This window comes from Anopheles cruzii, chromosome 3 (assembly GCF_943734635.1).
Source record: "Anopheles cruzii chromosome 3, idAnoCruzAS_RS32_06, whole genome shotgun sequence".
Classification (NCBI taxonomy): domain Eukaryota; kingdom Metazoa; phylum Arthropoda; class Insecta; order Diptera; family Culicidae; genus Anopheles; species Anopheles cruzii.
Window position 1 is genome coordinate 40710117 of NC_069145.1, and position 11923 is coordinate 40722039.

At 46.7% G+C, this 11923-nt stretch overlaps 1 protein-coding gene across 1 annotated transcript in view; it reads right to left on the minus strand.

Moving 5' to 3' along the window:
* Positions 1–5619: 5619 nt before the first annotated feature.
* LOC128270398 (uncharacterized) overlaps positions 5620–11923 on the minus strand; it is a 70338-nt gene continuing 64034 nt past the window's right edge. The window contains exons 10-14 of the mRNA XM_053007797.1: positions 11537–11923; positions 11288–11457; positions 10169–10352; positions 5927–6112; positions 5620–5843 (exon numbers count right to left, since the gene is read on the minus strand). The exon at positions 11537–11923 is cut by the window's right edge and continues 446 nt beyond it. Of these exons, the coding sequence (XP_052863757.1) occupies positions 5620–5843; positions 5927–6112; positions 10169–10352; positions 11288–11457; positions 11537–11923 (1151 nt within the window). The remainder of the gene's footprint in view (positions 5844–5926; positions 6113–10168; positions 10353–11287; positions 11458–11536) is intronic.

Genomic DNA, 11923 nt, shown 5'->3' on the forward strand with positions numbered 1-11923 from the left:
CTTCCATACATCGCCTCGCATACACACACCCACCGATCCACGTTCTTTCTGTTTTCCTCTTTCTCTTCTTCTCTTTCTCTCGGTCTCGCACTCTCTCTCTTGCTCTCTCTCTCGCGTTCCTTCGTGTACCGGGGCAATTGTCTGGAATTGCTCTCATGTCGCGCGCGCACGTGTTCACGATTGTTTCAACTTTTGTTGTTAATTTATTTCTATTTTATCGTGTAGTATTTTCATTTCCTTCCATGTTGTTGCGTGTGTATGTTTGCTGTTGTTGCTGCGGCTGCTGCTGCTGCTGCTGCTGTCGTCGAGGCAGAAGTTCAATATAAGATTAATGGCCTTACTAGTGTGCATGCAGTGTGATTTCAGTATTCGTGGTGAGCATTGTTTGATGCATAAAATCGCAAACCGGTATGACTAAGGATTCCGTAACGAGTTAGTTTTCCGGCGGATCGCTGCCGAAGGGCAGCGCAGGAAAGGGGGCTTCACCGCACTATTACCGAGAGTGTAGTGGAGTGGAGTCGTGTGATCCTCGAGTCCTCGACTAGGGTTTATCTGGTTTGGCGAGAGACACAGCATTAAAGTTGAAACAACCGATTGTCACCGTTCTTGAATGTCGTCGATGTGTATGTGTGTGGGTGTCTTTTTAGTTTCCGGGCATTAGTAGCGTCAATGCGTGCGTGGCCGTCCTGTTAACACTTTGGTTTGGTTCTACCAAGTCATGTTACAATGGTTTGAACTAAAATTCGACGAAGCTATTGTTGGTCTACTTGTTGCTCGTACACGTGGCGAACGGGCCGGGGCGTTGTTGTTGGTTCATCAACCGGCGTGTAAAGGTAACGTTAGTTCAATGTCTACAACGTTCGGTCTCAGTTCGCGCGTTAGGAATGCTGATGACACGTTCGGTTTCGGGAGCTAGGTTGAATGATTTTTCCTATATGTTATTATATGTTTTACCCTCGATAAAATTGTTATACGTGTTAATACTTTATAGGCAGTGATTTATCCTCCCGTTACAATGGCGTACGTGCGTTACACGGAAGAATTTCACTAACGTTATCTTTCGTATCGCCTAGTTGATTGATGTGGCCGAGGACATTCAGCGTTTTGCCAGAGCCACAAGCAAGAGCCGTGTGAAGGAGCCACCAACCGATCGGGTTTACGCGGGCTAAGTTATGCACTGCCCAACAATAAATTCGCATTCGGCTTCGCTTTCAGTAAGAATACATGCCGTTCATTGCATTGTTGTTGCAGCTATTGTGTGCGAATTACTTTGGTTAAAGAATCAATATAAAACAAACAACAATGGGATACTTTGCATCGACAAAGGATTCAAATCGGAACCCGAACAAAGTCAAGGCCTAGTATTAGTACATTGGGATGGAACCGCTTGATGTGACCGTGCGTGTTAGTTCGAGAGCCTGCTGGATGGTTCGTTGATGCGTAGACGACTGGACGACCCAAACCGGGAACTGGTGAAGCCGCTCTGCCGACGGGCACTATTAGAAATATGAAACCAATTTTCTCCCATTCTTTTTATACATGCTTCGAAACGACCCTAGGTTAGTCTAGAAGGATCTGACCACGACTCCCACTTGGTTACGTGTAGTTTCGATCTTCGTACGCTTATTACAACATAATGCACAGTATCAATCTCACAAAATGGGTTTAAAATACAATCGCCCTGGTTGAACATCGCCCAAAGCTATCACACCGCCACAACCGAGCGGGGTGTTCCAATGGAAAAACTTTAATAGCTCCTTGGGTTTTCTTATGAGCGCCTGTGTGTGTGTGTGTGTGTATGTGTGTGGTTTTTGTCAGTGTGTACGCAAAGCATGTACTCGTGTACGCGGCCTATCCTTACCCAACTCAACCCTGACTGACTGTGATAAAGTATGCACCGAGCAAAACGAGCACCGTGAATGTGTCTGGCTTACATTTAACGTGCTCCTGGTTTTTTAACGTATACCAAGGGGAGTCCTGTGTCCCTTTGTTGTACCACTTTCCGTAGGGAACTGAAACGGATCGAAATCGAGAGAACGGAATGCGGAAACAAACCCGTGCCATCCCGTTCGGTCTTTCGTTGCTTGCACCATCAGAGCTTGCCATTTTCTCCAGCAACACTCCTGTCGCTCTTTCTATCTGTTATGCCTTGCTCCTAGCGCTTGATTAGTCATTGCAGTACTTGCGTAGTACAATGTTTCGTTAAAGTTTGGACGAGTGTACTCTGTTTGTTGTCCCATTTTCTTGGGGCCACTTTCAGCACACCAGCGCTCTTGCGTTCGAATCCGCCTGTCGACGTTATGCGGGTTGTTTTGCGTTCATTACTTTTTATTTGTATCTTTTTGCTTAGGCTGCAGGCTTTTACTTTAGCAGAGTTGTTTTGTGTGTTTGTGTGTTGCTGGTTGCTTCGTGATTCTCGTCTTTTCCTCCTCTTGTTTTTGGTTGCTTGTAAGACTTTTCATTGGTTTGTTCAATAAGTGGACGCATACTTTCTCCGTTACGATTAAATTTAGCGTTGGATGTGTATGTGTGTGTGTGAGACTGTGCGTGAGTGTGTCAGTGTCCTTAATTCCTGTCCCTGGCGTATGAATGATTGAATAATTTCTTTGTTTGCCTAATTTTGTTTAGTAATTATTTCGTTAACCATACTGTTTCTGGCTTCATTTGCTTTGCAAGTTAGTTTATGTGTTAAAATGTTTTCCTTTTCTTGTTTATTTACTTTACTTTACACACACATTGAATACATGATTAATCGTTTATGATTACGGGTTGTCCTTCCCCTGGTGTCCGCCGCACGCGCTGCGGCGCTCGCCACCAAGTGCCTGCCCTTCGGTTTTGTAATTGTCAACAGGTGTGATTGCATTGAGTTTAATTTGCTGGCGTTTGCAGTGGTTGTTGCCTACGAACTCCTTACTCCTTTGTGTATGCTGTAAGTTTTCGTTTTGCGCTCGTCGGACTGTAACGCATTTGCATTTGCTTTCGGTTAATCTTGCGTTCCCTTTCACCCCTCGTTTGCGTTCATTCCATCCTTCCACCGGTAGGACGTGTCCCTCTCTTCCTGTAAGCGTAAAATCAGAGTAAATATCTGCTACGTTGATCACTGTGCATTGCTTTTGTAATTGTGAAACGACTCGACCCGAAACAGGGTTCGAACGCAGACGTCGCATTCCGCGCCGCACGGAACCACGGAAAGCTCGCTCGCGCTCCTTAAAATCAGCAAAACCGAACAAGTTAAATCTTAACCTTTGTTTTGCGCCCGCAAAACCACAAAAACGCAAACGCTCCGAAACACAAACAAAGCCCTGTTTTCCTTTCGTCCGTTGGATGTTTCGCCGCACCTACTTGATGTTCGATCGTTTGGTTTGTTTTCGTTTTTCCCGTTTAAACTCCTTAAGACACACTTTATAGTTTCACTTTCCCCTCTTCGGTGTGTGCCAGTCACGTTGAAATTTCGGTGACATATTCCGGTGCGCGGCTTCGTTTTGATTGCTACTGATCGTTTTCTTTTTCTTTTGCCTCGTTTTGCCTTTAAGTTGGTATAATTAGTTTAGGGTTTTTGTTCGGTAGTATTGCCGGCCGCATGTTGATTACTTATTACTTGTTTGTTGTTGTTTGGTTTCTTTCTTCTTCTCTCTCTTTGTCTGCCCAGCGTCCTTGTGTGTCGGCGGAGTGGCGTGTCCCAGGCGCGTTACGTGTTACTTTCAATTTATTATTATTAGTTTTTTTCTGTTTAATTTAGCTCGCCGTCGGGCACCCAAGCCCCAAGGTCGTCGGTGTCGGTGTGCGCCGCTTTTACGCCCCGGGCGAAAAAGTATATCGATATTGTTTCATCTACACACTGCACGAATCCTACATTTATCTCACGTTATTTTGTTTTTTGTTGAATTTTCCTTCCTTTTCCGTATTAATTTTGTTAATTTCTAGTAACTAGTTTCGTACAAATATATAAAAACAACATTTCCTCATTTTTTTTTAATTTTCAGTTATTATTTTATGTTACAAATTGTTTATGTAAGTTTACCCCTCGCTTGCCGCTCCCGTCGGACGACTGTTCCACACTGTTTCCCGTGTACCCCCCCTTTCCTAGCATTCCGTATGTACTTGTTAATGTGGTACGCGTTTCGTTTTGCTATGTTTCGATTTGTTTGTTTGTTTTTTTTTTGCTTCTTTTGGTTTTTGGGGGTGTCTCTGTTTTTGGCGTGAGTGTATGAGTTAACATTTGTTTATTTGTATCTTTTTTTTGTCAGTATTTTGTTTTCTTTATGAAGCGTCTTTGTATAGATACGAAAACGTGTTTGCCTTGGTTGGTTACATATTGGATTCGCACCTATGAAACGGATAGAATCAGGCATACTCCATGAATAAATGGTGATTTACTTTGCATTTAGTTACTTGTATTGTTTTGCTTGTGAGTTTTAATTCTTTATTCTCTTGCATTCTTTGTTTGGTATTTGTAAATTGCATTAGATATTTCCTAGTCTTTTTTTTCTTGTTTGCTCTTTATTTTCCTCGCCACATAACTCGAGTTGCAGTTATTAGTACGTTTATTAGTTTATCTTTCACATACATTTGCTTTACGGGTTATTTATTTTTCTCTCTCTCTTTCTCTGTTTCTCACTCCCACTTTCCTTCGCTCTCTGCACTCGGTTCTTTGCACCTCGCGCCCCGGCGTAACGTTCATTGTTTTTTGCTAGATTGTAATACTTGTTAAAAAGGGTTTACAGTGTGTGTGTGTGTGTGTGTGGTTACTTACTCGTTCGTTTTTAGTTACCGGTATTTGCTTTCGTATAAAATGAACCTACAAATAAATCTAAAGGTCAGTCGCCCCCGTTTTGGCGGTAACGTGGGCGCCACCAACTCACTTCCTTCCCGCTTGATCGGCTGTCCGCTGTCTTGTGGGTCTAGTGGAACGCCCTGCCTTTATCCTGTGCTCGCTTGGCTAGTGTTGCTCTAGTGTCTAGTTTCGCCCGACCCGGGCGCGTTCCTGCGCTCGTTCCGTCTATCGTACACTCGCGCGCTACGCTCTCGCGGCCGAGTTTCCTGTTTGCCACTTATCACGAAGTTTTCCGCGGACACGGACACCAAAACACGGAGACGCCGCGTACGGGTCACCACCGAGCGTGCCGACTACTTCGCCGAGGACTATTGCTCGACGATGTATTGCAATAAAGTTTTGTGTTTCGCGTCGTCCCTACCGTGTCGGCTGCCTTTGCTTCCTTCTCTTACATGTTACCGTTTATGAAATCTTGTTTTACATTCGCCCCTGTCCGTGTGTGTGTGCCCCAGGCGAGATGGCATTCGTTATCTACTGTTCTAGCGGGAGGGGTTTTACGCCGGTCATCCTCCATGTTTGATGGGCCGATCGGGGTGCTAGGATCCCCGAGGACGTGGTATGCACAGCAACGAGAACACTACGCAGCAGTAGTCGCACGGGTAGTAGTAGTAGAACGTACAGCAGTCGTGAGCCTCCAGCAGGTGCTGGCAGAGATGGCAGACGGTGCTGCCGCCGCCGCCGCCGTGGTGCGGAAAGAGTTTCCGGTTCGAGCCGGTGGCCGCCGCATGGGTGCAATGGCGCGATGGTGCGCGGGCGAGCCCCATGTCCGAGACGGTCACTCATTGCTATACGCTGTCGCCGCTCGAGAACCGCTCGCAGTTGCTCAGGAACAGATCGTCGTTCAGGTCGTCCGTGTCGATCAGCGTGTCGTTGATGCAGACGTGCGGCGGCACGCTCACCGGGGGCAGTGGGGCCGGCGGAATGTGCATCGAATCCCCATTGTTGATACCGTGCAGGCTGCCCGACAGGCTGCCGCCACCCTGCAGGTGTCGCCGGCTGGATCCAAGGCCTGCCGCAAAAGTAAAAGGAAAGCCAGACGCGTTAGAGCCGCTCGGTGTCCTCGGGGGAAGGACGGAAGGTTGGACTATTTACTTATACCGGTTGCGCTGGTCGTCGAGTCGTAGTGCGCCGCGTTCCTATGCAGACCCAGCTGTCTGTGATGTCTGCGTTTTCTTTTTCGATGACAGAGAGTGCAGAGGAGACAGATTAGGAACGAGGCGGCGGCTATGCAGGATATTATTAAGGCGCCGTGATCCTCCTCGGGGACTATGATGATGCCTGCAGAGAGGTGCCAAACACAAGATCGATACATACACACGAAACGGGCCGGGCCACCATTTTTGGTCGCAGGCAGGCGAGTGTGTTGTTGGGCGACAAGTTGAGGAAGGGGCGGGTGGAAGATAAGTAGAATCGAAACATTCCAGTTAGTAACGGAGGCCATGACGTCGGTATCGAGCGGTTATCGTGTATCATGGGCAGGGGCATGAACGTTTCGGTAGCACACCAAGGACCTTCTTCAATCGGCATGTTTAGCAGCAACCCTAGGAGACGCGCCAACTGAAAACAGCACTGTCGTTCATTCAGACAGCATTTGGTAGGAATAGAAAACTTATTAACAAGGCACAAGAGTCCGCGAAAACGGATTGTACACAACCGTTACGGGTTTTCTGACAACCGTTACGGGCGTTACGTACTACGAAATCGGTAATCAGTTGGCGAGTCTTGGTTCTAGAGCAGCGCTTTTTTGCCCAAAGAGTGTTGTACTTGGTGTTATTGTGCGCTGTGGTGTTATCATAGTATTGTGTAAGTGTTTCTGTGTCTGTGTAAAGAACAATTCGATGGGCATGTAAGCATGTGTCGCTGGTAACTGGATGATCGTGAGCCGCCCGGTTGATGAAGCGTGTGAGTGTGGTGGATCGCCTTGATGATACCACGTAGCTTGTTACTTTCTAAGATGAGACCAATCGACCAATTCGACCAAAACCAATGCTAGAGGGATAAACATGGCTGTTAGCTAGAGGATGTAACAGTAACCACTGTGTTCCGTGTACTATCAATGCTCTGGCGGTGTGATTGTGGCGTATCGCGAGTGACCGAGAAAATGGACGTGTGTTCAAGCGTGTGTTGTTCCAATAGTATAGTTTAGTAAACGACAGTAAACGGTTAGGGTATATGTTTCGAAATGAGTCAAACTTCAGTTCATAGTAAATGCGGAAGAAACAACGAAAGTATACTAATCGAAAACAATGGCGGTAAATTGGTTCGATAAACACAAAAACCAGGTAACTAACCGGTACTAGGAGGAAACATCACAACACAAAAACGTAAGTACGAACCAAAACAACAATTACACATCGCTCCTACCCTAACAACAACTCTCATCGCATCGGGTGAGAGTTTTTTTGTTGTTGCAATAATTACTTGTTGCTTTTTTCTTCTTTTCGTACGGAGCGGTCGGGATCGAACCAATCGAACAATCGGAACAGCACCGGTATCGAATCAACCCCGAACGGCCAATGGACGCCATTTGCGGGCCCGGGGGAGAAGCATAGCTACGGGAAGCAAAACAGGATTGCCATCGAAACGAACCGAACACACTACGGATGGATGCTCTACGTTTGCCGCTCGAATGTGCTCGAAGACGGTACCGGATGGAAAATGGAATGATGTTTCGCTGCGAAACCAACCGGAACAGAAAAAAGGTCACACAAAACAAAAGAACACGGCACGCACGAAATCATGTGGTGATTGCATGTGAGTTCGATTTGTGGAACGAAATGACGGTGCATGACGCTATGAGACTAGGATGTTGGCTGCACGCACGCTACACACTACCAAACGTGGCACGGCACAAGTTCCGGCCGTTCCGTGTCATCAAAGCCATTCCAATGAGTTTGAGGGCAACATGGAAACTATGGGTTGCTACTATGATGGGTGTGAGAGATCAAAACTAAATGCGAGTATAGATAGGTTTTTGATAGGAGTATTAGTGGTAAATAGACAGCGGTAGTAGTAGTAATAGTAATAGTAGTAGTAGTAGTAGTAGTAGTTAGGGCTAAAATGAAGGAGGAAGAAACTCACTTGGATCAGATTAGAATTAGGGTCGGCTTTTCGTAGAGTAGAGTGAAGTGAAAATGGGTCCCCGGTTGAGGGTTGAGGTGTTTGGAGGTTGCAAGTTGCGTCTCACAAGTGTGCGTGTGTGTGCGTGTCTGTCTACTTCCGGAGAGAGCGTCGCCAAAATTGGGTTTGCGGCGCGTCAGGAAGTCAGTGTCGGCGTCAAGAGTCGAAGTATGAAGCAAGTCTTCGCACCCTTAAGTTAGGGGGAAACCAACGTGGACTTAACGTATCTTTCTGATGTTGCATGATTACTTTCTCTCTAGTTTGCCGATCATCCTTTGCACTTCGCGTCCATCTTTTGTAACATTTATGAATATTGTGCACTTTATATGTTTCGATGATGGGGTTTAAGTAATAGCTCACAAAGATTGTTTGCACGCAAAACGTGCGGCCCACGTTTTGCGCCAGTTCCAAGAGCGTGTTAGAATGTTAGAGACCGAAAGCGTGATTAGATGTATATGGTAGTCGAGTTATGGAACAAAAGTCTGCTGAACCAGGCCACCAGCAACAACGTGGTTCCGGCAGGTAACGTAAGCGCAGTTGCTTCACCTTTACAGTTGCGAGTGCGCGAAAACGAGTGAACAAATTGACAAATTGTTTTTTGGCGGTCAACATGAAGTCGTGTCGCGTGTCGTGGTAGTAGAAGTAGTAGAGTGGCGGTGGTGGAAGTGGAATAGCAGAATAGTAGTAGTATGGAGAAAAGTTGAGAAGATTTTTGGAAAAGAAAGAAAAAAGAAGAGATAGGAATGAGAATTTTTCATTTACATCGATTAGTTTAGTAATTGGCGGCGACTCAAACGGCGCGCATATGGAGTTTATGTTAGTTCAGAGAAACAAAATCAACAATCAATATTGGAACTTCCCGTCTTTGATCAACACTTGTCAAAGTATGGAAGTAGCATTGAAACGCAAGTTACACACATGAAAACGATGAAGAATTGAAAGGAACTAGATTAAAGTCTTGTTAGTAACACCGAAATCAGGTTGGTAATTTGGAAATCGACCGAAATGGTGCGCAGAGCAGAGATAGATAGATGTACATGTTGCTAATACTGACACGAAACCGTACCACACAAACGGAGAATGAAAACCAAATGAACGGTAAATGAAAAGAAAACAGACAGACAGACTAAATCGAACCAAATGCATTGCAAAACCGACTGCCGGACGCATTGGTACGGAAACGCTAGAAACGGTGTACAGAACAGAACCAAACATTGTGCGCATTGTAGAAGGAAAAACGGCGATGTAAACGTTCGTTCGCGCCCAGAGGCGAGCTGAGGCTGATGATAGAATCGTGCAGACTCGAGCAAGTAGTTTAACAGGGACACAGACACAGGACAGACAGAAGAAAAATGGAACCAATAGAGTAGAGAGAGAGGAAGAGTACATGAAGTCCGAAGGTACTACCGGGCACAGGCACAGTCGCCCGTCGTGTGTGTATGTGTGCGCGCGGGCGTGTATGTGTGTGGCGATGGGAGAATGATGGAATTTTGCGTTCCAGGTTTTGCCAATTTATCGGTGGCGAAGCAAACATTAGCACTGGCTCGATGCATTTCGGGGGTCCAGCAAACAATATCACACGCACACACCCGTATAGAAGGGATGCTCAAGTTGAAGAAAGAAAAAAAGAAATTCGGAACAACTAAAGGCCACACATATACACGAAACACGTATGGAGATACGAGGTGACAGAGTTTCCTAATCATAGCAATGGCAAACGAATGAAAGTGGCTAGTGACACACTATTACGCCAATGTCCTCCACGGGGGATCAGGAACGCTTTGAAGAACTTGCAGAGTTGCATGAAACGTTCTACGAAACAGAAGATGGTCTCGATCGAAACAAGCAGCATACAGCAGGTTTGCGACTACCGCGCGAATATTCAAACAATTTGGTTCGGCAGCGCATTCGCAGGTCATTCGGTTTATCTATGCAGCATGGCCCCATGGCACGTGGTACGCACAAAGCACTCTAGGTTCGGTACAACTCTTGGTTAGTTGCCAATCAGGAGGTTCGGGGTTCCGCGGGTGGCGTGTTCCCTAGCGCTCGGGCTTAGTTTAGCACGGTAGGGGTTTATGGACGCGAAGGGAGTTACTGGAGCTGAGAGTGAACTGATAGACACCAGAAAAGAAAATTCGTGAACTCAAACGTCTGGCCAACTAATAGAAATAAAATAAAATGAACTGAAATCCGTTCGACTCACTCACGACTCACAGTGCATTTCATCGCTATTGTCCAGGGGGCCACAGTTTTTCACGCCATCGCAGCGCAGCCGCTCCGAAATGCAGTAGCCGGAAGTCAGACACTGGAAGTGGTAGGTCGACTCGCACAGCAGCGAGATCGTGGACGAGGAACCGACCGGTGTGTCCTGCACCTCGGTCCAGATTATTCGAAAACCCTGGAAGATAGAAACAAGCGAATGAAGCCGATCAGCGATCAGCAGGTTCTCACAGAACGGATCTTCGACGGAGCGTCAAATACTAGGGCTTTCATTAAGTTATGCCGGTCGATACCAGAGGGAAGCTGCTACGAGCCTATTTTTTTGTTATAGTGGTACACTCTTCATATGAAAGTATGTATATCGACATGTAACAGTGTTTTTTGCAATGGAAAAAAATCAAGTATCTTGCGGTGATTGAATTTTTATTTTTGCAAGGTTTAAAATCAAAGGAGATTTATGAATGAATGTTGAAAGTGTACAAGGACTCTTCGCCTTCAATTAGAGGGTTAAAAAGGGGGTTGGGTTTCCGAGGTTAAACGTGGTCCTATTAGGCTTCAAGACGATCCATGTCGAAAACGTCAAAAAACAGACACATCACCTGAAATCGTAGAAAAAATACTGGATATCGCATTGGAAAATAATCTAATCACTGAAAGAGACTTAGTATAAGGCCTAAGCATCTCATTGAGGAGTATGACCAATATTTTAACTGAAGTATTGGGTTTCACAAAAATGTTCGGAAAACGGGTACCGCATTCGCTAAAGAAGAAACAAAAACGCATTCGAATGCAACTTTCTCGGCAACATTTAGAGCGATAAAGGATAAAGTGAAAGGATTCGCGAAAGGATAAAGTGGATTTTGTGCATTGAATCATCACTACAGATGAGACTTGGGTCATAATTCTCACCTCAGGGATGGAATTTATAAATTGTAGTCTCCTTGGAACAAGTGTATTGATGTTCATGAAGGCCATACTTCATAATAAAGTGTGTTTGAAACCATAAAAATGTGTCCTTCTTATCGACCCGCAAAACTTAATGAACACTCTAGTAAACTAGCTCGCTATAGTTGGGAGTTAGTTAGTTCGGAGCATAGTTCCCTGCCAGCTTACCTGGGCGCCGATTGCCTTGTCGGCACTGGTGAAGCTGATACGGGCAGTCTGGCCCTGGGTCACGTACTGCCAGTGCTCCGCCGCCGGTTTCTCGCCGCACATCTCGATGGGCGGCATGTCCGAGTCGGGCGAAAGCCATAGACGCATGACGGCCGCGGCGCATCCTCGAGCTGTTCCGGTCGGGGAAAATGGAACCGCCATTAGGCCTCGTCCAGGTCGGGACGCCACCGATGGACGACGGATACTCACTGGCTGGCTCTCCCTCGATGGCAAAGAAGTCAAAGTTGATCAGTATCTTGTAACCGATGCGGGCAGTGATGTACCAGTTGCAGGCCCGGGACGCAAGGCCCTTGCCGGGCCCGTCGTAGTTGGCCGGAAAGTTGGGCGACGCCACGATGCCGGAGTCCTCGCCGGAGAAGTTGCCGCCACAGTCGCCGAACACCGATTTGGCCGTCTCGAAGATGTAGCGCGCCTTGAAGCCGCTCGCCACGTTCTCCAGGTCGGTGTGCAGCACCACCCGGATGCCAACGGCCCCGCGCGGACTCTCGACGGGTCCGGGCGCCGTCAGGCTGCAGTAGCGCCCGAGAAACCGATCCGTCCCGTCGCGATACAGCACATACATCTCAAGCCAGTCCT